This window comes from Lepisma saccharinum, chromosome 15, assembly GCF_977018435.1.
Source record: "Lepisma saccharinum chromosome 15, izLepSacc3.1, whole genome shotgun sequence".
Lineage (NCBI taxonomy): Eukaryota > Metazoa > Arthropoda > Insecta > Zygentoma > Lepismatidae > Lepisma > Lepisma saccharinum.
In genome coordinates this window covers 9637563-9665280 of record NC_139243.1, presented here as the reverse complement: position 1 = coordinate 9665280, position 27718 = coordinate 9637563, and the positions used below count along the sequence as shown (strand labels likewise).

At 37.3% G+C, this 27718-nt stretch overlaps 2 protein-coding genes across 2 annotated transcripts in view; one reads left to right on the top strand and one right to left on the bottom strand.

Annotated features, from left to right (window-relative positions):
• Positions 1-4278, top strand: part of LOC145999568 (AP-5 complex subunit zeta-1-like) — a 40097-nt gene extending 35819 nt beyond the window's left edge. The window contains exons 12-13 of the mRNA XM_083136584.1: positions 2246-2403; positions 4157-4278. Of these exons, the coding sequence (XP_082992710.1) occupies positions 2246-2336 (91 nt within the window). The 3' untranslated portion in view covers positions 2337-2403; positions 4157-4278. The remainder of the gene's footprint in view (positions 1-2245; positions 2404-4156) is intronic.
• LOC145999570 (uncharacterized) lies at positions 3170-23668 on the bottom strand. Its single transcript, XM_083136592.1, has 6 exons — positions 23589-23668; positions 17595-17671; positions 14138-15143; positions 6969-7296; positions 5548-5784; positions 3170-3286 (listed from the first exon to the last, which is right to left on the bottom strand). Exons 2-6 carry the CDS (start codon positions 17630-17632, stop codon positions 3267-3269), a joined length of 1629 nt encoding a protein of 542 aa, XP_082992718.1. The 5' UTR covers positions 17633-17671; positions 23589-23668; the 3' UTR covers positions 3170-3266.
• Positions 23669-27718: the final 4050 nt, after the last annotated feature.

Below are 27718 nucleotides of genomic sequence, written 5' to 3'. Positions count from 1 at the left end.
AAAGCTATTCAACGATATCACACTTGATTCCACACTCCCGATCCCTGTGAAATTTTAAATGGAAACCCCCATTTTGTATTGTAGAATCGGAAAGAGGATTTCATTGCGAGTCCAACGAGCTATCAACCATCCTCCTAGCTCAGTTAGGAACGGGGATATGGCGATTTGAAAAAAAAAAGAGAAAAAAAGGACGCTCTGCCACTAATTGAGCTAGAGTGAAAGCAATTGCAGATTCGGGATCTGCACGTCAAGACCTTTCAATAGAGTATATGGTCCATTTCATCATATACTCTATTGAAAGGTCTTGACGTGCAGATTCCGAATCTGCAATTTGTTGTGTTTTTTTGGTGAAAATTTAAAATCGCCATATGTTCGTTCCTAATTGAGCTAGGAGGATGATTCATAGTTCATTGGACTAGGAATTAAATCCTCTTTCCGATTCTACAATACAAAATGGGGGTTTCCATTTAAAATTTCACAATTGCCCCCTGCCCCACCCCCAGGGGGCAGGGGTGGGGAATCAAGTGTGATATCATTGAATAGCTTTCTTTCACTTATTAAACATGTATTTTTTTCGTTTTCCGATTGAATGTGTATTTCTAACGATATGTGACCGTTCCTGGACTTTTGGACCACCCGGTATCTAATTTAAGATGTGGAGTTTACATTTTCCGTTTCACATACTCAGACTAGAAATACATCTAAAAAAACAAGTCACAAATGTTTCTACAAAAAATTGTTATTTGTAAAAGAATTTCAAATTTACCTAATCAACTTCTTGGTATTTTATCTTGTAATAATCTTCCATCTGTCAGATACGATTGTAGCTTGTTCTGCAAAGGATACTAACAAAGCAAACACATTGAGAGAATTCTCTTTTATTTTATTTCTTTTCCTTCCTCGATAAAAATAAAAGCTAAACTGTGAAAAACTTGCCTCAGTATGTATGTATAAATTCAATGAAATTGGGATCTTTAAAAAGTTGAAAATTTTCACGTCTACGGAGAAAAATTCAAGCAGAATTCACGCATAATTCCTGGAGCGAATAATTCACGCATAATTTCTGGAATTCCCAGTGAGTAGCCACCCTGAAAAGTTTGTTTTAAGTTTATGTTCAGATAGGCTAATCGGGACTGGGACTACTATTAAAATATAATATAACAATGGGAGGGACGGCATTGTGTCCCCTTTAGCATTAGCATTGTGGGGAGAAGTGGATTCTGGTAGATTGATATGGTATAGTTCCAATGGAACATTCTGCGCTAACTTACTGAAAGGGAATCTGAAACTTAGATCTATGCTATTTCATGCTCTACCTCTGTGCTACTACAGTTGTTCAAATCCTGTGGACATCCGTGTCTGCAAGGAATGCCAAAGACCTTGGTTGAGCTATGATTTTCTCTTAACTTATGAACGTAATATATGTTATGTGCATGCAGGGAATCGAGGCCAAAAATAATAATTAATATGCATTAAATTGATGTCTGCATTTATGATTTGTTTACAAGTGAGGATTTCTTTGATAAATCAAAACTTATAAAAATATTACCCAAAATACTAGGAATGACAATTCTGAGTGTTGGATATTTATTTAGGTGTCAATGGGATATATGTTAATTCAATTGCTTTCGAAATGATACTGAAGGTCTTTCTGACAGCATAGTGGCTATTGCTGTTAATTTCTAATCAAGGGATCTCAGGTTAGATTCCCAGTGAAGTATATAGCACTCTGACTTAAACTTTAATTTCAGTTTTGATTTTAGCATAATGTTGATGTAAAACAAACAAAATTAGATTCTGAATAATTTGGCACCCATATGTCTATTGTCCAGCATTCTTTGTCATCGTTAGTTCATATCTTGGCTTTCATTGAATTCATTTAACATTAATATTTGAAATTAAGAGACACAAACTATATGTAATCGTAGAATAATTTAATATGTTCTTTAACAATAAGGACTCCCAGGTAGCCAAATTGTTAGCACTCTTGCCTTTGGTGCAAGTGGTCCTGGGTTCAATTCCCAATGAGAGCCCACAAAATTTCAGTGTTGACCCAGCATCATGGTGGCAATTAGGGAGCTACTTAAAAAGTAGTGGGCTCCAGTCTTGAAAGACAGAAAAAGCTGTGTCACTGTCCACTGACTATGCCTCATCCAATGAAAAGGCTCCTTGACAGGGGGCTGTTAGTTTTGGTTCGTCAGCAATAATAGCACAGCTAATAATGGACCCTTGTATTTTCTCACAGTATAGCATCAGTGATAATGTCTCCATCACAAGATGATACTGAAGCAATGTTCACCATGCTGAGAATCGTGGCTCAGTTTGCAGATGTTTGAGGGCAACCTCTTCTGGTTGAACTAGACTAGCAACAGGCTGTGATTTCTAGTGGAATTTGTGGTCAAGGTAAGAATTAATTCTCTTGTTTGTAATGAAACAGATCTTGTACAGTTTGTTCAATTTGCTCTCTATTATTTTTGTTACGGTGGAGTAGATCAATATGAACAGATAAAAGAAGAATGAACAAATCTAACATTTTTTTTTTAAAATGTGAAATTCTGTATCAAAAATGGCTTTAGAGTAGGAGCTATTACTGCCAATATCAATATATGAACGATTTAAAACTGTTCAGAATAGTAATATAGGGAAGGAGATTGTTCTCAAGTGCTAGTGAACAAGTGTTTATATGTGTGCAGCAACACATCATGACCTCATTTGTCATGCATTCAAATTTCCAAAATAGTGCAAACTTTATACAAAGTGTGACCTTTGTAGTTGTTGAAATGCCTTGGAGAACTAGCTCAAAATAGTTATTCATAAACATTAGGGCTGAGCCAATACAGATACTTGAAAATTGTAATAATTTAAAGCTGTTCAAAATATTGATCAATATTGCTGTGTAAGTTTTCTACTCCAATTCTATGCATACATTTACCAAGAATTTTGATTTAAAATATTCAAGAATTATTATAAAAGCAAGTTCATAATTTCCAGGATAATTAGACTCTGTGAAAGTGTCATGAAGAATTTTTCCGGATCCCGTAAAAGACAAAAATGCTGGAATTTATCAGCTGGTATCGGTAAATAAATTCCAACTGATACATCAACATCGGTTCAACCCTCATAAACATATGTATGATTGCTGAAGAGGTAATAATAACTTGAGACATCATTACAATTTACTTTATTGAAAATATTTTTACATATTAGGAACAACATGCTAAAAGGAACCAAGTAGAACATTAAAACTTCTTTTACTTCAGTATAAATTAGTGTTCTGTTGGTTGTACTGAAAAGAAAAATAAGAATAAAGCAATAAATACTACTTAACTTTTCAATTAGCATTTATGCACATGCCTGTAATATTACACTACTATTTTTAGACTTATTCTGAAATTATGATCTACAAATACTGTTGTAATGATTGTATAAATTATTAAGCAACTTCCAATTTTAAGAAACAAAAGACTGAGCCCTTTTAGTTCATCTTTATCACTTCTTTTAAAGAATGTCAACAAGCAGATCTATTGCTACAATATCAGGTAACTGAATATTATGGAGTGAATGTTCATCCACAAATGCTCATGAGAGTTATAACACCAGTAAAGGCACACTGCACAGTGATTTGGATCCTGCTTTAAACTGTAGGTCCAGTCCCGATTAGCCTTTCTGTGCATGACCCAGCATGGTGGCTGAGTACTTTCGATCATGCCACTGAAGTTTCCAAGTTGAGTCCCAACCTGGGCATTCTTTGTGCTTGTCCCTTAATCACTTTCAATTGTCATTTATTTTGAGATGTAGTGCCTACATTATGTGTCCCTTTATGTTGATTTGGAAAAACCAGATAAAAATATTCCACATTGCTTTTGTTCCTTTATTTTACTTCACTTTTCCATCACTTTTGCCTAATTGCGAAGACAAGGATGGGTGATGAGGTGAAATTGAGGAAGAGACACTCACAAAGAACACCCACATTGGGATTTGTTTCTTTGAGACAATAGGGACACTAATTCAAGTCATAACATTGAGGGCTATCAGAATTTCCTGGTTTGCAGTGGTCAATATGAAACTGCTTCGCAGTATTCTTTACGTTGAGTTGTAACTATTTGATTTCAGACCATACTGAGAATTTTTCTTTATTATTTTATTTATTTTTCAGTTTCTGAAGACATTGACCAACCTGTGTTCAAAGAGCTTAGATGTACACTCACATTTTCTAGTGCTGAAAGTTACAGATAACTGTAATTCAGAAGAATTTTTAATAAAATTTATTTTTTTAAAGTTTTCTTTTTTATTATTAAGGTTTTTGGATAAACGACTTTTTTCTTTGCACTTGCTAAATTTCTTTTCTTTTCCATTATCAAATGTTGGAAGCATGAGCAGATATGACAATGGATTGCAGAATTTGTAAGTGAATTTGGGAGTTAGTATATTTGTAACTAGTATGTTCATCAAATTATATTTTATTAATGCTAGAGCCACAGTGGTCTGGTTGGTAGGGGGTCTGACTTCCATGCGGAGATCCAGGGTTGGAATTTTTTCCAGCCTTGTCCACACATAAAGTGGCTCAGGCTCACCCAACCTCAGAGCATGGTGCTGATCACATCCCCTAAATGTGCCTTCATGGCATGGTGCTATATGCACAGGGAACTTTACCTTTTTTTTACCTTACCTTTTTTTGGGGGCAATTTTGAATCTGGAAACTTGAATTATACAAGATAGGTTTTTTTAAAAAATGTCACTCAACCTCATCTTTCCCAAATTAATTTCATCCAGTTACTATTTTCAATTTTGAATTTCATCCCCCTTTACAAAAACAAAGATCCCAATTTCTTAAATACAGATCAAGGTTATAAATGTAAGCTACTCCTGTTGCGCATCTTGAAGACCAACTTAATGAAACAAACTATATGAGATACATCCCAATTGCTCTTTGCCTTGTCTTGCCAATTTCATTGCACCAAAAAATGTGTGGTGAAAGACCAATGTGTGCTTATTCTTTACAAGAGGTGAATTTTAACCACGCTGGTGCCGTTAATATATATGAAGTTGCATTTATTTATGTTGTGAATGAACATGAATATTTTAAGTACAACTTTGCTTGATAATGTGGCTAAGTTGCAATGTAATACCCTACATATGATTAATAATTACAGTAATTCACCTCCAGTATCTGCAGATTTGATGTCTAAAGTTTCATGGACTAAACAATAAATGTAAAAATTTAAACTTTGTGTGTATGCAAGTTGCTTTTCATTGCTCAAGTAACATAATTCTATTATTATTTAATGTTAGTAATGTCTTGCATGAAAAAGTTTAATTTATAAACAATGTATATGTAAATTAAAATTACATACATTTAAAGTTCACTATTATTCATTGTCTATTCTGTTCTGAACAATTTTCAATTTGGTATCTACAGGTTTAAAGCAATAATGGTTAAGCAGTGCAAAATACATGAACTAATTATATTAACTTCAATTTTCTATACATATGAAATGAACGTGCATTGTTATTATTTGGCATACATACTAGAAAAAAAGAACTTACCATCTTCCTTCATCAAAATTGGATGCCCTAAGTCAGACAATACACATATGGTTCTGTACACGAGAGGAAATAGATGAAAGCTGGGGTCCATGCTTTGAATCCACGGCAGTAAATATTTCACAACTTCAGACAACAGGTGGCACTTTAAGTCTGCTTCCTGAAGATCCTGTAGGAGTTTCTGGCATTCTTCCAACTTTGACGGTTTGTGGTAAGGGATTATTGCATCCTTTGGTAGGCCTGAAAGTGAATGTTTCTTTAACTTCATGTGAATTTAATTGATTGTAGGCAGAGAATGGATCACCATACTCAAACTCTCACTAATAAAATGCTGATATAAAATTAGCCAGAGCTGGTACGATGACAATGCCAATTATCAGTATTAGCTGACCTCTGTGGTGTAGTGGTTAGCGCAGCATGCTGCAATGCAAGGAGTCCTGGGTTCGAACCCCAGCCTGGGCAATGATGATCTTTGTGAGGATCCCTTCATCATGTTATAACTTCATCATCGCAATTAGCCAAAAGTGGTGAAAAGCGATGCTAAATAATAAAAATCAAATCTGTATCAGAAAGTACCAGTTGGATTTTATTTACCAATACTGGCCAAGACTTTACCGGCTATTTGATGGTCCGTGGGGTCTACAAAACCACGTGATACTTTAGCAGGATAATTATCCTGAAAGTTGTGAAAAACTTGGAGTTTTCAAGTATCAGTATCGATAAGGTGGGAATCGGTAAGAGTATCAGTCAACATGGGTATCGGTTCAAATGGGTATTGATTCAACCCTATAAATAACTAATATTCTACCAAGTCAATATAAAATATCAAATGTAAACTATGGTTTTCATTTTAAAAAATGATTGATTTGCTTTATTTTACTTCACTTTTTGTGCCACTTTTAGCTCATTTGCGAAGATGGGGATGAGTGATGACATGAAATTTATAAATGGGCACTCACAAACAGGCTGGGATTTGAACCTGGGACCCCTGGCATCATATTTTTAAAAAATGAGTATGCAATTTACGAAATAATTTATTCTGTTATGATGAAGTGAAAAGTAAAGTTCCCCGTGCATATAGCATACAGCACTATGGTCTGGTTGTCTTTGCCCCCCCCCCCCCCCCCCGCAGCTACCCATTGATTTCAGGCTGGGTGAACCCCAGAGCCATTTTATGCAAAATTCCGACCTTAGATCAGACACCCTGCCGACAAGACCACCATGGCTCAGTTATGATGATAAGAATACAATTTAATAGGTTTGGAGAAGAAAACTTAGTGACGGAATGAACAAGTGGAGGGTAAGATCAAATAGGCATAACCCGAGAACACGTGTTCAAGTAGGCATTGTAGTTCCACGTACCAGAGGTGGCATGGAAGGAGGTAAGATATTATAAATGGAACAATTACATTGAATTTTATTACCTTTAAGGACTCTCTCGGAAGAATTCCAAATGCCCATCATAGGTAAAAGCTTTCCTGGATTGTTTTTTCCTTGAGAGTCCATCACAGCATCCTGTACATGAGATTTTGCTGAGGATGAGACTGATGTGTTAAAGCTTATCCAGTTCCGAAATCTTGTTTCCACATCTTCAATCTTGCAGTGGACTGTACCCACATCCTGTTTCTTCCATAGACTGCCGTCAACTTTAGTTTTTAAAATACCGGCACTCTTAGCTTCTTGATACACTTCCAAGTACTCCATTAAGAATTTCACAATGGGATCATGGGTGTCTTTCGTAAATCTCTTATTCTGAAACAATAGCAGAGAAATAGATTATATGTAAACACATTCCTATGAAACATGCTTGTATTTGAACTAAGGGAGATTGCACACCGAAGTGAACACACTGTGATCTATGCAACTTCTAGAACCGAAGTGACAACAAGCTGCACGTGTCACTCAGACTGGGGTGTTTTCTTGGTAGCATGCATTTGAATTTGAATTTAAAATTTTGGGTGCGTCACTTTACACACCTGAGTCCAGCACCTTACCTGAAGTAAAATGAAACAAATTGCATAACTGTAATGTTGGAAGACTAAAATATCTTGACTTAGGTTGCCAGAACTGAAATAACATGTCATGTCATAACTAAAATATTCTGGCTTCGGTTAAAAGCTGAGGCTGTAAAGAGGCACTCGACACACACAGTCCTACAAAGATTATACTGGCCGTAGGCCCAAACGCCAAGGCTCGTTCGTCTGCAAAATGCAGACCAGGGTGTACTATGTGGAAGTGAGGTTGACAATTGGGTGTAATATGTGGAAGGTCACACCTTACACCCCTTTGGTAGCATGCATTATATTGCTTCAGTCTTGTTTGTGTATGTGCAGTTATGTTTTGCTTTAGACTGAATGGGCTCACTTCCACGTAGTTCATCCCGGTAATTGCTTCTTGCAGGCTGGTGCCTGGATAATACTCTGTTGAGTTGTGTTGTCCTGTGTTTGTTCTTTTGTGTGATGAGTGCCTCAGCTTTGAAATAGGTAAGGATATTTAGTCCTCAGAGACATTACAGTTTGTATTTTTTAGTAGTAATGAACTGCCGTATTGGCCCGAATATAAGCCGCACACTTTATACAGATTTCAATTGTGAAAAATTAGGATGAGTCTTATATTTGCAACCTTAAAAAGATTATGACATTTCGTCAAATCATATGCTGTTAAAAATGTGCTGATTTCTCATTTGAAATAACGATAATGTTATCCAACAATAGCATTATTCTTTCTAACTGGAACAATAGCATTGTTGTTTCTAACTGGGCATTGTAAAAACTGTCTGCATTCTTGATAACGTACTATTTGTGATGGAGTGAGTACCGGAAGTGGAGTCAGTATTGACAATAGTGATGGCAGTGAATAGGCAAATTTTTTTGCCTAATAAGTACTGTGCCGGTAGTTAACAGAAAGCTACCTTTGAAGTAAGTATAGCACACAATTGTAATCTTAATTTTTCAATAATGATACTGTATTTTGTATGTACTGTATTTATGATAAAATAAAATATGTACCTACCTAATTTTATTTCCCTGAATCTGCCGGTAAATGTTTTTTCTTTTCTTCCCTCGGCTTATATTCGGGTATCATCTTTTTTTTTCTTTTCGCTCCTTCAAATTTTAGGGTGTGGCTTATATTCAGGCCAATATGGTAATAGGTTATGAAATTAGTTCAGAAGTTTTTAACAGAACTATTTTATTACCTTATTAGGGGCCTCTCCTCGATCTGTTGTAGTTAGTATTGTATGACAGGCAAAATAGCCTGTGTGCTGAAATGCCCATAAAAATCAATCGATCAAAAATTCAATCTGTAGTGAATGAATGACTTAGTTTTAAAATGTTGAGTAAAAAAGGTTTTAGCCGAGATATTTTATTTTGAACCTGTCCTGCATTTTCTTTTAGTAAAGGAACTTATTCCCGTATAATGCAATGGGAAAAAAATAGCCTATGTGCTGATTTGCCTATATTCTTAAAATCAATCAATCGTGTCATGTCACTTCAGTGTGAATTCTCTGTGTCACATAACATGCCCTCAAAATTTGCAATCATTAGTTCCTCTGTGTTACAATGAGTGTACATATCATAATATTTGAAGCCATCTTGAAATGTGAAAACTCACGTATTTGCATTTTTGAACATTGCAGTAAACATATCAAACATACGTTACTCATATTGTTTGTGCATATCAGTGGCGAAGCTAAGGCGTAAATACTGGGTTGGCTGAAAAATCTGCTTATCTTATATTTTTTTATACAGCAGGTCCATGCGTCGATTCTTGTTGGTCGCCAAAGTATCAATTACTCTCTCGAAGCCTTGATCAATAGAAAGTTCTTAACCAGCTTTTTTTTCAATGGCTATTGTACTGAGAGAACTTAATCTTTCATTTTTCATTGAATTACGGAGATCATTTTTTACTCTCTTGAGGGTGCTATACTTCTTTCGGAGGAAGCTGTTGTAACAGGGAATGTCAAGACCAACTTCATAAGTTGTGTTACTTCTTTGTAGATTGTTTGAAGATCATTGCTAACTATGAAATTTAGCACGTCTGCAGGAGGTAAATGCTTTTCTTCATCAGCATAGATATTCTTTAATTCATTTTCTAATCATTCTTTGTTGAAAAATGGATATGTGGACAGAAGATTATTTAATTTCATCACAGGAAAATTTAGTTTGTATCCCCCAAAGCTATTTTGGTCTAGCAATTCAACAAATGTTATCTTTTCAAGATCTCCAAAACTTATTTCCATTTGTACAGTCAGTGTGTCCCAAGATTTCGTAGGTTAGGCATCCGAGAGCCATGAATTCTTGTTCCCCTACACTTATTTCACTGCAAATCCTCTTAGAGTTTTCAACACATAATTTCACAGTATTTTCTGATCTCATATTCCTTATTACCTCGACGGTCTTCTTGATTTCTGTGCTACACATATTTATGTCTGATGCAACTTTGTATTGAAGGAGTGCAAAAGGGTGGTCTATATATGTAAAAATGTCTTTGTAAAGGCAAAGCAGGAAAATAAATTGTATTTTATTAAGTGTATTAAGCAGGCCCGAGGCACAATTGAACGAATCTGCATCCCAATCTTCAATATTATCTGTAATTGTCTGGAAAATGTCTTTCAGCTCATTGAATTTTCCATAAATTGTATGCACTGCTCGGGAATTAAAATTCCAGAGGGTACTACATGTTTGTGGCAATCTGAATCCTTTACTTTCTAAGAGTACTGTTCTTTTTGAGGATTTACTGAAAAATGTATGGAAAGCTGCAAGATTATAAATGAAAAGCCTGACTTGTTTGATTGTTTTGAACAATGTAGCAGCACTGGATTTAATTTATGAGCATAGCAATGTAAAAATATAGCTCGTGAACATACTTACTTAAAAAATTGTTGCATGCCTCCTCGGTCACCTGCCATTACAGAGGCCCCATAATAGGTTTGACTCACTATTTTATCAGAAACTTTCCAAGCATTAAGTTGTTTAATAATAACTTCTGATAGCCCTAAAGCAGTTTTATCACTAGAAACGTCATAAAAGCCAATAAATCTCTCTTGTGTACAGAACCTTAGAATAATGCTCATTTGAGTTTTGCAAGAAACATCGAGAGTTTCGTCTGCTTGCACACCAACAAACTCACAGGAATGTAGCTCTTCTTTAATATGTTCATTAATTACGTCAGTTACTGATTCAATCAGCTGATTTTGAATTGTACTTGACGTGCCTTTAAAGCCTGAAGAGTAGTGCAAATGATCACGTAAAAACTGTTCTTGTTTGGAAAGAAGTTCTAATAATTCAAGATAATTTCCTTTGTTGTCCGAACTTTCATCTTCAAAGAGCCCTCTGAAAGCAAGCTCTTGCTTACCCAAGAAGCAAACAACATCGATAAGTCTCTCTCGATTACAAATCTATTTTGTTTCAAGATTTCATTGTGTTTGATGGCTTGAAGTTTGGCTCCTTCAGAAAATGCATGTTCAATTCTTCCACGACCTAACAATAGAAAACTCTCTTCAATCTGAAGATGCTTTCTTGAACTTTGATGTTTCTCAGCCTTTCTATCAATTTTTTTTGTTACACAGACCCCGTAAGAAGATGATGACCATTCTTTTTCACCCCCATACAGAATACAGGTATAACAATATAACTTACTTGTATTAGAGCATCCTGTTAGCCAAGGATATTTCTTATACCATGAAAACTGAAACTTTCTATTTTGTCTTCTTCCATCTGCTACTTTAATATCTAAATGTGGTGTCCATCGCCTATCTTTGTAAGCACATTTGGTTTCATAAGTCCAACTTGAAAATGATTTCTCTTTTAATTCCTCAAACAATGACGTCAATGTTCTCTCAGTATCAGTCATTTCTATAACATAAATACACTATGTGACACACACACAAACACACGCGTGCATGCACTTGAAGTAAATGAACATTCAACAATGCAGCACGTGAACGACGCACTTTGCACAAGAAGACTAAAAGCACAACAGGTTGGTTCTGAGGCTAGCCGCTTTCACCCAGCGAATCGGCAGTCCCCTCCCCTCCAACCTACACAGAGCTCACACTGTAGCTGCCTCATAGTTCGGACCGAACACGCGCTCTCTTTCTGGCCTGACTGCTGAGACATCTCGAAGGGGCGGCGGAACAAAATGTTCGGATTACATAGTTTAATTCGTTTTATTGAACTTTGATTGTTACAGGGTACAAGAACATTTTATTTTCAACATTTTTTGGGTAGGCTAAGCCTCAAAAGCCTCATAGGAGCTTCGCCACTGGTGTATATACAAATTAATCAGTTACATTTATATAATTCTTGAAGCTTTCCTGACGGCGAATATTGAAGAGGTGTTCTCGGGCAAACAGCCAGGTGATATCCGGAAAGGCTTCCGAACTTTCGAGAGCTAACGTCACTCTCATCTTCATTCCCTTCATTATTTTATACATTTTTTCATAATTTCCAAATCCACTGCACGATATTTCCTATTAATCTCAAGTTGACATCCTGAACTTAGTAACACTTATAAAATATTGTATGCTATATAATGTTGTCTTTTCTCTATACCGATGATTTGATATGTAGTCTTCATAAGATATGTACGTTTACAGACTGCCTATAGTTTTATCTATTATGTAACTCATTCTGTTATAAGCATAAAATGATTTATTTTACGATATACGAGGGTCACTATTTATATTTTGAGCCTTGGCAACACTGATTGAAGTTAGGTGCGATTTGACGTTTGCACGGAATCGTCTGGCATTATTGACCATACCGTACTTCAAATGTTTTGTCAATAGCTTGATTTGTGTTGTTTATGTTGCCTTGGAGATTGCGCAACAACAATTAAATGGAATTAACTCGTGAACATTTTCGTGCGATGATTGTTTACGATTTTCGACATGGATTATCAAGACAAGGGTGCATCGATCAACTTACTTCCACATTTGGCGATGAAGCCCCATCCTTTGCCACTGTGAAACGCTGGTATAATGAATTTAATCGTGGCCGCCATTCGCTCACCGACGAGATTCGCGAAGGTCGTCCAAAATCAGTTGTTGTTCAAGAAAACATTGATGCTGTGAAAAACCTAATACTGCAAAATCGTCATGTGACATACTGTGAGATTGAGGCAACCATAGGCATTAGTTCCACCAGCATATATAAAATATTACATGATCATTTAGCTGTGAGAAAGGTATGTTCTCGTTGGATCCCACACAATTTGACAAAAACTCAAAAAGACGCTCGCGTCAATTGGTGCAAACAAATGCTCAATAAATACAATCGTGATGCTTCAAAAGACGTATATAAGATTGTAACAGGTGACGAATCATGGATATATGCATATGAGCCGGAATGTAAACAGCAGTCGACTATATGGGTGTTTCAAGATGAACCCAATCCAACAAAAGTTGTTCGCGCTCGAAGCACATCGAAACAAATGGTCGCCTGTTTTTTCGGGAAAACTGGTCATGTGGCAACTGTGCCTTTAGAGGAACGTAGAACGGTCAACTCTGAATGGTACACAACAATTTGTTTGCCAGAGGTCTTCGGTCAAATACGGAAAACAAACAAACGCCGTCGGATCATTCTTCATCAAGACAATGCCAGCTGTCACACATCTCGTCTAACAACCGACTTTAAGAACAGTCAAAAAATTGAATTCATGGGTCATCCGCCGTACAGTCCTGATTTGGCACCCAATGACTATTTCTTGTTCCCGAATGTCAAGAATAAATTGTGTGGACAACGATTTTCGTTGGCGGAAGACGCCGTTGAAGCGTTCAAAAACCATATTATGGAGGTGTCTCAAGAAGAATGGAAAAACTGCTTTGACAAATGGTTCTAACGAATGCAAAAGTGTATTCACCATAAAGGAGAATACTTCGAAAAACAATAAAGCAGTTTTCAATGTGAAATTCCTGTTTTTTCATTGTTAGGCTCAAAATATAAATAGTGACCGTCGTACTACCTCAGGAGTAGTTCAGTTACCAATCTGACATTACTTGTAACCTCCGTTACAAAACTTGTGTAACCTCCGTTACCTATCAAATAAATCGTAACTAAATCAATTTAATTTTTCTCCTACAAAGTAGTTGTTGCAGTTTACAGTTTGATTTTTTTAATAAATAGAAAAATTGAAAACCAATATTTTTTGCTACACAGAACCAGGGTTCTGATTGGAAAGGTATGAAGTCGTACACCTGTTCCCAAAAAATGTAACATCTGTTACATATTAAATATTGTTTCATCTTCAAATAGATTTGATATTTTCACATGAAACTTTCTAGTATAAATGTTGACATGTATATTTACTGGCAGACTAACAAAATGGATAGAACAAGATTAATTTGAATAATATATCACTTTGCCTTAGTAAAAGTGTAACCTCCGTTACAAATGGATTGGCTGATTGACTTTGCAAATACAGTGTGTAGTCCCAAAACATTGATGCAAAATGGTTGAGTTTTGTACTAAGTTATAGTCAATTTATATAAATATCAGATCATTAAACTTATCAGCAATTTTACACATTAACCTAATTTTATGCACAAAGCATTGCAAAAGAGCATCAATGTGAATGCAAAAAAATTACTTACTTGTTCATACACCAGCCTGAGGAAATGTTTAGCTTCTTTCGTTTGATGTGGAGCATTCAAGGTCTCCAAGTATTTGTGATGCACATTGATGGCCTTTAGAAGATCCATCGGCACATCACGTATCGCAATGGCTTCTTCAATAGTGAAAAGTTGGATGGTGTGTGAAGGTAGCATTTGGCCAACGTTACCATGAACCAGGCAACTGCTTTGAGGTGCCGTTGAGGTAGAGGTTGCCATCTGGGAGTTATGTGACGTGTGGCAATAGGCACTTACTTGGCTGAGAATGGTGTCTAGATCTTTCGTGCCAATTCTCGCAGACTGTTGCATTGATTTTCCAGCAGGCATGTTGCTGGTTTTAGAACCGGTTGTATCTTCGCTTGTGCTTTTACTCCTTGGCCTACTGGACGATCTTCTCCGTGATGTGAAGTCCTTCTGGTACGTCGACTGAATTGGCTGGATTTGTTTTGTTTTGTTGCTTGCAATGGCAGTACTTTGCGCGGAACTGGACTTCTTCGTATCAGTACCCCTTCTCGGTTTTGCTTGGTCGTGTCTTGCGGCAGCACTTGGAACCGAACTGGACTTCAATTCAGCGCTTTTCCTCGGTTTAGCCTTAACGTTACACTCGGTTTTCGAAAGTGGCAGTTTTGCAACTCTAGTAGCACTCGCATTAGCACTTTGCACTGAGGAACCCCTATCACACTTAGCATCGCCTTTGGCCTCCACTGTTCGAGTTCGTCCTCTAGATCTATCACATCCGGCTCCTTGCGATTTCGTCCTTACGTGGTGGGCCTTTTTCAGCACTTTCTCAATATTCTCCACCTCTTTGTTTTCAAACTCCTTTACTTTCTCTTCTTCCGGGTCTGGACAGGTGCACACGAGATTTTCTCTAATGTCACACGGAAATGACCACGGTTTCAGTAGCTGTCGCATATCATGGCAGTTTGATTTTAATGCTAATTTTGTTTTGCTTGTAGCATCCTCCACATATTCCAAATATGATATTATCCTAAAATAAGAACAGAAGGAATTCACTAAGCACATTTCCGTGTAAGAAAGAGTGATTGAATTACTGTTTGGTAAAACAGCAAGAGCATAAGATCAGGCAAAACTAGGGCTGGCTCTGTAAGGGCAATGACACAGTATGCCAAAGGTTTGAGTCCTGGTCGAGCCAGCATTTTTAACAAATTTCTACGTAAGACTGATTATATTTCTCTATTATTGTTAAAGCTTCAGAATTGCATGTCAAGTGTGCCAAAATAAAAAAAAATATATGAAATTAGCCATTACAGCTACAATATCAGTAATGCTATTGTAACTAATCTGCAGAAATCCATTAAGACTTTAGTCAAGCTCATTTTTTAAACAACACAATTTTATTAGTTTGTGTCAGTACATACTGTGCAAATTTAACTCATAAGATTTTTAAAAAAAACAATAAAATGGATGAAACAAAATCTCGTAAATTGCACATGCCGAAAAGAAAATTAGTGTGACTTTGTCAATATGAGTTTAGTGTCAACAAATGCAGTAGTGTGGAAGCATTTTTGATTCAGAGGGGGAGGGGGTTACAAAAAAGATTCAATGTACACTTCATTTTAGAACAAGTCACTCGCTGCCAATAAAAAAGCCATACAAAATGATTCAGGTTTTTCTTAAATTTTATTGCCATTTATTGTTATTTTTTTCCAAGAAACCTGTACAATTGTGGAACAGATAAAAGTTTCAGGCCATTGTTTTCCACTGAATTTACACTGTTTATTTCCTCATAAAGTTTTCCGAGATCGGAGAGCAAGTGAGGTAACTTGTGCCACAATACGTTCACGGTGGTTTTGATTCTTTTGGATGGGGAGATAAAATGGGCAAAAGAAGGATTTTGCATTTAGCTACCAAACATGAGATTTCTTGAATGACATCATCTTGTGTGTGTCGAATTTCTAGAGCTTACAAGAGGTACAATTCAGAACAAAGGTTTTAGAGGGTACTGTAGCCCCTTACAAAAAAATTAGGGAGGTACAGAGAACTCCCCTCTCTGTGCTACTGAGAAAATACAAGGTGTTCCAAAAGTCCAATCTCGTAGGATATCTCCGTTATTAGTGCACATAGTGAAAAATGGAGAGTTGTTGGAAATATTCGTGTTTCAATCTAAAGTGCTTGGATTTTCAAGTATGCACTATTTGAGGCTGTATAATGGTACATGCCATATGTCAGTGCTCGAATAATTTCCTTCAGAGCTAGGGACCATCTATGAAAATCAGGCGCCAGGAAACCACCAGCAATTGTGCACACTATTAGAAGCTGAGCCGGCCCCCGTGGCAGAGTGGTTAGCACATCACACTACGATGCCAGGGTTCCCGGGTTCGAATCCCGGCCTGAGCATGGATGTTTGAGTGTTCATTAATCAATTTCATCATATCATCACTCATCTCCACATTCGCAATTATCAAAAAGTGGCACAAAAAGCGAAGTAAAATCAAGCAAATCAATCAATATTAGAAGCTGAGCATCACCGTATTTAAAACATCGCTCAATCATGTGAGAAAGCAGGAAATGGGGGACAAGGAGTAAGAAATTGTTACTGATTCTATGGAATGTTCACAACGTTCACAAAAAAAAAAAAATATTTGCTAACTTACACTATACTGCAATTTAAACTTAGAATATTCAAAATTTTGTACATGCAAACTATAAAAATGGCAATATTACAGCAAAATATCACAGTCGCTAGGCTGAAATTTTAAGTCACCATGGCGACCTGTCAACCGGGAGTTTTCAAGCCCTGCCATATGCTTCTCCTGAATACTGTATATCATCCAATACTGTACTGTACTGGGTAAATTAAGAATTGACGACGACAATTTCAAACAAAAGCAAAAATTTTAACGTGTGAAATCCCTCCCATCCCCTTTTCCAGTCTCCAGATTGCTAGAAAAGACAAAATATGCACAAATGACAATTTTGCTATGCCTCAGTAACATCAATCAGTGTCTGCTTGTTTCCAGAAAAAGACAGGATGCCATGCAAAGGTAAAGTGACATTAGAGGACATTTATACAAATTATTTTAATTTTTGTTATATTTACTTTACTTTGCTGCCACTGTGGCTAATCATGACAACGATGGTGGGTAATGATATGATGAATATGATGAAGGGACACTCATCCCCAGACCTGGCAGGGCTTTGCACTAACCACTCCACCATGGAGGTGGGCTCCTACAATGACAAACTCAAACACTCGCTACCTTTTTGAATGGTCTTGATACGGAGACTGTGCATGGGTCTCAACTTTCTGTACAAGTTGGCTTGCCTGTTTGGAGGTCCTGAATAGCAGCGATTAGCTTAAAGAGTAAGAAATCATAAAAGTGCATGCAGTCATGCCTGGAAACATAGGGTAAAGGAAATGAATGCCAAGGAACTTAATGGATATGAAATAAATTTCTAAGATTATTCATATACATACCTTGCGAGACTGAAGTTACCACAGCTGTTTTCGGCCATTTTTCAGGTATCTTCTTTATCATGTACATAAATTCATCTCTAAAAAGATAATAGTTACATATAGAGAGTACTTTGCAACATAATTAGTCAAGTTACATACAGTGAACAGTTTTTGAATATACAGTGAACTCTTTTTAATTCAAACCCCAAGGGAACATGAAAACAGTTCGAATTAACAAAAAGCCTCTATCATTGATGATTTCAAAGGGAATAAACTTGTCCTAAACTGCTGTTGTTTTTTTTAATTTTAAATGTAAGAATGAGGAAAAGCAACATTTTAAGCAATGTGCAACAATTAAGGGTCTGGGGGGGGGGAGATGGGACAAAGTCCCAATTGTCAAACTTTGCCCAGACTCGTGGCACCAATCAACGTGCCTTTTCTTGAAAACTATAAATGATATTTCAGTTCTGTCTTTTTCATTCATTAGTATACCTCTAAAGGTATTACATACTCTTAATTACAAAACAATATATCCATTGTTACTATTATTAAGAAGTGGCATTTGAAAAAGTCCTTTGTTTCCCTTTTGGTATAATTGGATACATTTTATAAAAAAGGATAACTACTCAACAACTACATTCTTTTTTAATTTAAATTTTATTTGTAAGAACAAGTAAAAAGCAACACTTAAGGGTCCAGGGGTAGACCCAAATGCAAACAATGTTATGTGAAGAGTGGCCTAATTTCTAGAGCTGGAATCTCAAATCAGGAGGACAGTAGGATGACACATGAGCCAACTTCATCAAGAATTAAGCCAACCACTGATGACATCCAAATAGGACTAGAACTGAATGATCTGTAATGATCCTGAGAGATCATACTCATTAGTAACACTAATGTTTATTTACTCTGTGTATATGTAACCATTGTTATTATGTTCAAAGTTATTTTATTTACTTGTTCAGTGTTACATGTGTTAATATCTGCTTTGATAATTGTGTTTATCAGTTGTAATTCTGTTAATAAGGCCCTGCGTGGTCGCAAAGAATATGTAATATTTATCTTATAATTGTATATTAATGTTTAGCACACGTTTAATATAATATGTATTTATTGTTGGTGCCTTGAGCACGTAGTTCAATCGTCTGCCGTAGAGATGGCCTTGCCTGCTCTAGCATGGTTCCACGTAGTTTGCGTGAACGGCGCTACTTGAATCGAGGCTATATAACCAGCCTCGGAGCAGATTTTCTTCAGTTGGCTTTCAGGTCGGCTCACGATAAGATCTCTCTCTTACAAAACTGACCTGGAAGAAGGAGCACTCCGCTCTTGCGAGAGGTGAAACACCCTATAGAAGTTGTCCTCCGCCTGCGGGTGAGAGAAGCTTCACTCTGCCTTTCAGCGAGAGAGGTTGAACTCTGCCACTGGCAAGAGAACCCACTCCACTTCCGAGTGAGAGATATCCCACTCTGCTTAGTGAGAGGACCCACTCTGCTTGCTGCGAGAGGTTTCCTCCCCCAATCAACCTGCGGCACCCTGCCAGAGTGTGGCGTTTGGTTTCTAGGCAACCGCACAGAAGGTTAAATTACAGGTCAGTTAAAATACTACTGTTATCATGAGGGTGACCTTAATAGATGCCCCTTGTTTCCTGTAAAAAGCCTGCACCTACAGAAGTCGGCCCCAGGACAGCACATTCCTAACGAGAGTTGGAGCTACGTTTTCGACGGCAGGGCAGCAGCAGCAGTGTTCCTGTTCTCAGTTTACAGCAGTTGCAGAAGCATTCTTCCCCCATTGTGTGGCAGTACATAAGCCAGTGAGTGTAATATCCTATGCAGGCGTGTGTTAAACTTACAACGCTTACAGTGTATCCAGCTATAGTAATTAAACTTTCTCTAACTTTAGACAGTGTACTTTTCCCCGAACCCTGAGTGAAATAGTCTCTCATGACACCGCTGGTAGAAGAGTTAGCATGATGGGTAAAACTTTGCAGTGGGTTTGGTGCTACTGATTGGTCGTTGCCAAGCTAGTTGTCTTGCACCTCCGCTGACGTACTCGTGCAGGTGTAGTAGGCACCCAACGGACGTTGCAATTGTCTTACTCATTATATCACCGCTACGGGAAAGGTAATATCTCTGCTCAGTGTATCTCCCCCTCACACACACACTCCTACATAAAAAGTACAATGGAGAGAAATACAAGAGCATCCTAATTGTTGCAGGTGCCATCCATAGATCAGGACAATTCACAGCTAATTGTGGGGCAAGGATGATGAACAGGTAAATTTCAAATATCTTATCATTTGCTCTAAGGTAACTTCCATCGGATTCAAGGTTAAGCAAAGGGATTTTTCTAACATTACCAACCCAAACAATTACCTATGTATATTAGTATAAAATAAATTGTAATAGTAATTCATAATTATGGGAATTGGCCTTTTATTTAAACTATTCTCAGATGTGTTACCATTCCAGCTATTGATGCTACCCTTTCCTGTAGTTAGAATCAAATAATTGCCAGATCATCAGTATTTTGAAACTGGCTTTTAAAGAACTTGATCAGAGATATTTTCATTTGATCTGCATAAAATGTAAAATTGTTTCAATTTGAGTTCCAGTAAAAAAAAAAGGAAAGTGCTCCACTGTGCTATGCACAATGTCATGAAGATGTATAGGAGATGTGGGGTTAGGGTCCCGCACTTTCTTGATCACGGCCGAAGGTGGGGCTGATGTGATCAGTACCACGCCCCTGGCTGCCTGTCCCCCCTGAGTTTCCTTCACGTAACCAATTTATATGATGCTGGGTGGTTGCCAGAGCTGCTTGAACAGGTGGAAAAAATCCCAGTTCTCCCCCGTCGGAAATCAAACCCGGGTGTCTCGCATGGTAGTCAGACACCCTAATTACTGAGCTACCGCGGCTGCATTTGAGTTGCAGTAAATACATTGAATTATCTTTTTGTGTCTAGTTATTGCAACAAATATGTAATAAAACTCCTTTTTACACCTTTGAAAATAAAGATTACTGGAAAGCAAAATGTGTGTTCAATTTTACATTTTTTTTTATTGCAAAACTGTAGAATTCCAAATAAATGATATAAATATGGTAAATTAAAGCGTTACATGTCATGTCATGTTCCACCTAAATTCAGGTAGGTTATTTTCTACTACCAATCTTCAAACCTTGGTGTACACACCTTCCCCCACTGGATTTCTAAATTAATATTAATTTCAATGTCAACTCCCACTTTCAAGATGCTTCCAACAATATGCCGGAAAACATGATAAAAGTACCACTGCAACAACTAAAACTGATTTTACGGGAATATTGTTATTCACTAGTCCAGTGTGTACCGTGGCTGGCTTACAGGGACACTGCAAAATGTTCCAATATTTTCACTCAAATGATATGATTGTTCAAAATAGGCTATATGCTTATTTAGTACAGGGTGTCGCAGAGAAACGGCAAAATTTGAATGTGGAATTGGCAACACTGTAGCACCAGCATTTGTTCGGGACCGATGCGACATCATTGAGGAGGCTTTGCCATTTAGTAACGATGCAGCATTTGGAATGGTACGGAGTGTGCTTTCGCTGTGAAAGCTTTTTATAAGAACGGTGATAGTGTAACTGCAGTGCAAAGGCTATTTCGGCAACATTACCAGCTAGGACATCATGCTCGTGCGATTACAACATGGGTGCGTAATTTCGAAGAAGCCCCCAGGTAGAGTTCGAACAGTACGTATACCAGAGAATATTGAAGCAGTTTGAGTTGCCATTCAGAGGAGCCCTTGCCGCTCCGTTCGACAACATGCACAGCCCTACAGTGTAGTCGAAGAAGCGTACAAAGAATACTGCATGAAATGAAGTTCCACCCCTATAAGTTACAGATTGTGCAGCAATTACATCCTGAAGACTCTGTGTTGCATAAGAAGTTTTGAGTTTGCTTAACAATTTGTGCATTTCTGACGAAGCCCATTTCCACCTTAGCGGCTATGTTAACAAACATAATTTCTTTTACTGGTCACAGGAAAATCCTTGTCAGCTTCACGAGCATCCATTACATAGCACCAAGGTTACAGTATGGTGTGCAGTGTCAAGTCATGGTGTTTTCGACCCTTATTTTTTTGAAAGTGAGGAAGGCATTGCAACAACAGTGACATCAGATCGACATGATGCTATGCTTCAAACATTATTTGCACGGCAGTTGCACGACGCACATCTTGACACTGACAACATGTGGTTTCAGCAGGAGTGAGCCACGTCACATACTGCTAGACAGTCGATGGAGGCGATTCGCAAATTGTTTGGAAGGCAGATCATTTCACATAACGTGACATTTCATGGCCTCCGAGATCCCCTGATCTCAGCGTTTGCGATTTCTTTCTGTGGGGACATCTCAAAAGTAAAGTGTACAGCACACGTCCTGCAACCATTGCTGAACTGAAACAGAAGATTGCAGCAGAAATCACTGATCCTGGGTTCAATTATCAGATGAAGTGCATGCTGATTATTTGTTGCTCGTGTATTTCATAAAATCAACATAATTTCGTCTCTAGGTTCCAGCACCAGCATAACATGGGACCTAACTTTAGTTAATTGATTGAGTTGGTGTTTTAAGTCCACTTTATGCACAGTATGGCTAATCGGGACTGGACCTACAGTTTAAAGTGGGATCCACAATTTTTTTTGTATATAGGTGTATATGCGTAGTTTTACGAACAAAAATGTAATCTCCTGTCATTGTGTCCAACCACGCCGTTGTTTTACAAGAAAATGATTTATGATGTTCAATTCTAGTACGATCACTATTTTTTCGATGAATTTAGGGGTGAAATGAGTGCTAATGGAACCTAACCTAACAGGCCTAACCTAACCTTGTGTGAATGGTTCGTGAGGCTACCCATGGATGGTTTTTGGGGCTAACGTCAATGGTTTGTAGGGCTACCCGTGGATGGTTTTTGGAGCTAATGTCAATGGATTGTGGGGCTACCCGTGGATGGTTTTTGCCGCTAACAAACAATTTTTCATCAAAATGTACAATTTCCAGACGTGACCCCTGGTTTTTTACAACAGATTCGTGATTAGGAGGCCAAAATTAGTTAGTATACCGAAAATTAACGAAATTGGAGACTTTCTCTATATTGTAAATTCTTACCCTAAAATTAAGGAAATAAACTAGTGAGAGGTGTTCGGGCCTTATCGGATAAGTACCTTTTTCGACATAAATGTATCTCCAATGCACGATAGCTCTTGCTCTTCTGTGAATAGTTTGTGCAGCATTTTTCGGTTAATAAGTTTCAAAACACAGCATATCAGCTGACGATAGACAACGTGAGTCAAGATTTGACCGCCATATTGTGTGTAACGAAAGCGAATTAGCAATGAACGATAAATACTTGTAATGTGAAAAATTACGCATTTTTCAGTGAAAAAAAGCAAAATCCCACGTTCAAAAATGTTCCGCTATGCATAACAGGTAAGTACAAATGTAAATAATTAGGAAATAAAGGAGTGGAATGTGTTTTCACTATACCATGCTGTTACCAAATTCCACCTCGAAGAATCTTTCGTAATGCAGAATAGGTAAGTACGAATGTTAAAAATGACGAAAGAAACGAGTGACAGCTGTTGGGACCATACCGAAGTTTTACCAACGAATCTTTAAAAATACATAGTAAAAACTTCAGGGAGAAAAACATTCTCAAAAGCGACACCAGTTCTTAGTTCCGGAAGTACTCGGTACCATTTTTGCATTTCCTTTCGATAAATATTCATAAATGATCTAAAAAGTGTCACAAAATGTACTTTTTAATGAAAGAAATGAAGAAGAGTGTTGTAGTATCATAAGAGTAATTTGTAATCTTCGTGTTTGGTTCAATTTCCTAGATTTCTCCATTTTCTTCGCAAACCAATATTCAGCGCATGAAAATTTTCCATGATATAACAAACGTAAAAAAAAGGAATCACATAATTAAACATCAGTCTTACAGACAAAAACACGCCAAAGCATTTTAATAATTACCAGATTTCTAGCGAGTACTACTACAAGTCGACAGACGACAGTAAAGATGCAAAAAAGAACAGCCCGGCTACATTGATGACGTCATAAGTGTTGCCAGGTCGGGTCGGGTGTGCCTTGTGTCACAACACTTTCTACCATCCCAAGTGTCACAGTCAGACAAAACGAGGAATGCCTACGTTGTTACGTTAGGTTCTATTATCATAAATATACTGCAAAAATTAATTAATTATGCTAAGAATACTAAACCTAGCTAGCCTAACCTAACAACGTAAGCATTTAGCCTAAAAATAAAATCAGTCTCTCTAGTGTGACGTGACGACAGAACGCACGGTTGCTAAACTGTTGTGGGATAAGTGAGACTCTGTCAGTTCACAGGAGATGACGAGAAGCGATGTTGTCTTTTTCACCGACACATGTGTTCTATTTATTAAAAATATGCAAATAGGGGAATTTAAGCTATCTGGAAAGCAACACTGAAAGGAGTCAGAGATTATCGTTTAATAAATATTCCTCCTCCAGACCAAAGCGTTCAGGATTTTATTTCCAAAGGCGGGCGATTATAAGTGGGCTCCTTTATTAATTAATAAATAAATAATACGCACTACTAATATTTTAAGTTATTGGTATAACGAAATTGTGTGGTGCATGCAAACTTTTTGATTGGTTAGCACAGGTGTTTTAAACACATTCAAAACACACAAAAGACTATTTGATTTCAAATAGATCTAAAATTAATAATAATAATATTTTGTCATTTAGCTTGTACAGCAATAGACAACGACAAGAACAAAATACATGTGAAATGTATTATAAAATAATATAAAATTATAGCCCGTTTTATTAAGTTGCACTAAACATGTACAGATTTATAAGTAGATAATTCAATGTAATTTATACATTTCATATCCATGTATAAAGTATAATTTTTGCCCATAGACTTAGAATGAAATTACAAATTTTTCTACACACATTGAAAACTCAAAAAATAAATAAAACAAGTTCATAAGGTGAAGATTTTGATAAGCCAGTAGGCATTTATAAAATGTTTCATCAATGATCTTTCTTCAAAAGAACTTATTTTCACCCCTACCTAATTTAAGAGAACAGTTCACATTCTCAATGGTGTGCTCCCTAACATAATAATTAGAGACTGGATTTTAAAGGGAAAAGTTTTTCCTCTAAAAAGGACAAAAAAAACAACGGAAAATCATTGCCAAAAAAGGGGGAAATAAGGACTATAGTTTTTTTTCACACTTCATTAAAAATAATATTTTAAATGAGTGCAATATATATCATTCCTATATAAAAAGGGATACATTAAATTTTGTATTAATGTATCCCTTTATATACACTAGGGTGACAGAATAAAATATACACCCATGATACGGAACACCAACATTTATTGGCAAAGCAAATACACAGGCGGTTGCTGTGAATGTGGAATCTTAATACTTGGTTTGTCTGCCTTTGTGAGCCACCAACGCCTCTAACCAACATGGCATGGTTTCAATCAAACCGTCAATGGCGCCTTGTGGTACACGTCCCCATTCCTCCGACACATGTTCCATTAACTCATGTTTGTTGCAGGGCTTCTGGGACCTCCTGTCCATGTTTTGTTGCATAATGTGCCACACGTTCTCAGTTGGATTGAAAACTGGCGATTGGCCAGGCCAAGGCAAGATACGGATCCCCTGCTGACGTTTTCAAACAGCTGTTTTTTTTACTCTGTGGCATGGGGCCCCGTCTTCCATAAAAACATACCGGGTTTTATCCAGAATGTTGTGTCCTTTGCCCACTTGTTTATAAAGCCCTTCCTTATGGAGATAATGCTGAATTGTTCTTTTCGCTAGTTGTGCCGCTTGTGAGATGTCCGCCACACTGATCCATGGATTTCTGAGGACGTGTCTCACTATCGGTCGTCTGACACGTGCCGATGGACCTGGTCGGTCGGGTTTGTGATATACACTTGTCTTCCTGTCCTTTTTAAATTGTACAATCACCATGTCACTGTTGCCAATGGTATGGCCAAAGACGTACTAATCTCTCATTGAGGTGTGCCACGGTCCCATTGCCCAATGATTTGCCCTTGTGTAAAGTCGCTAATATCCTTGGCACCTGTCACACGTGGCATGGTTGACAATCTCATTTCCTTCCTTCCTGATGTTTGTTCGCACTTGGAATGGAAAACATCATCAGTTAGAAGCACCATTGTGGTGACGATGCTCTGTCAGCAGGTGTCTATTTTATTCTGTCACCTTAGTGTATATGAATGGATTATATTGTACTTTCATTTAAAATAATATTTTTAGTGGAGTGCAAAAATAAACTACAGTCCTTCTTTATTTCCTTTTTTTTTTTTTTTGGAGGTAAAGTGCAGTGAATAATCTTACCATCCATTTCAATGAAATCTTCCTTGCAACAACTTACCGAATTTCATAGCTTTCAGGCACTTATAACTGGCTTCACCATTTCACTAACACTAAATACTGTCATTACTGTCACACAGTTAAGTTAAAACTATTCTAAAAAACTTCACGATAAAAGTCTAAATATAGCAGATACGTACACTTTCAACCCAACTGGCATGCCATTTACAGTACTTTTGTTGCTGCATAAGCCCAGATCCCATTGTTTCAACAATCGCTGCAACAAACTCCCAACACTCATGGAAGGTAAGATAGAATTCGCTTGTTCTTTCTTTCCTCTAAACTGCACCAAATAGACAATTGTTGAATGTTTTGTTCAGGGAGAAAACAGTCCTACAAAATATTTGATATCTTGTCAATAAAAGGGCAAAGGAAGATGTTTTTTTTAAAAAAAAAAGAGGGGGAAAGGAATGTAGGCTGAAAAACTAGTCAATAAAGGAACCAGAAAAAATATGTTTTTAAAATAGGAAAAAAGGGAATGTGTGGTGAAAAAGGAGAAAATAAGGAAAGTCAAAAACTATGTAATCTTGTTGGTGAAAGATAATTATCAATACTGTATTTATTTATTCCATGATCCATGAATAAATGAATAAATGAAAAAGGGCTTCCCTTTAAAATCCAGTCTCTAATAATAATGTTCTGAGATGGTGATATATTTTTATTTTATTTTATTTTATTGTATGGAAGCGGGATGGTGACTTATCCAGAATTTTCAATGTGGGGAAGAAGGGTGTCTAGATATTAGTTGGTAAATGAATGAAGAAAATTTGATATTGTTGTTTGGCCACGGTGGCTCAGTCGGTAACGCGTCTGACTACCATGCTAAAGGTCCCGGGTTCGATCCCCGGCCGGTTCAAATCCGGGAACTTTTCTAACGATGGAAGCGGCCCCGACGCCCACCCAGCGTCGAATAACATGGGTACCTGGGGGAAACCCTGGGGGGTAAAGGCGGTCAGGGGCATGATGCTGATCACATCACCCCACTCACGACCGGATCAAGAAAGTGTAGGGTGTTACCCCCACACCCCCTATACGCCTTCATGGCGTGGTGCTATGCACAGGGGAACACTTTACTTTTTGTCTCTGAATCATGTAATGAGGACAACCAATTGTTTCATAAGTTTACAAAAAGCGTTTCAATATGTCAATGAATTATTTGAAAATTAAAAATTGCAATGTTCAGAACTAAGTAGCAGAAAACGTTATTTTCTCTCAGTTCAAGTTTCATGTCTCACACAATATCTCAATGTGGAAAAATCTGTTTTGCATGCCAAGTGCTGGTGTACACATCACCCATGAATGAAGTTTCTGATTCTAAAAATTCCCCTCAACAACAACAAATATAACTCTTGAAGCTTTCCTGGCAGGGAATGATGAAGGGGTTTGCTAGGTCGGTATATCAACGGAAATGCTTCCAAGCTTTCGAGAGCTAACGTCACTCTCATCTTAATCCCTGAAGATGAGTGTCACACTAGCGTTCAAAAGCTCGGAAGCCTATCAGAAAATCACCTGGTTGATATCCCGAGAAAAACCTCTTCAACAAAAAATACATTTATAAATCTCTGTGCATCTGTGACTTAAAACAACCCAAGAGGGGGAAAAATAATCTGTCCAAACATTGATAATGTGGTTGAAATCAATCTACCCTACCGATAAGTTCCTTGTATACTATGTCATTTTCAGTGTTTATCTGTTATAGACGTG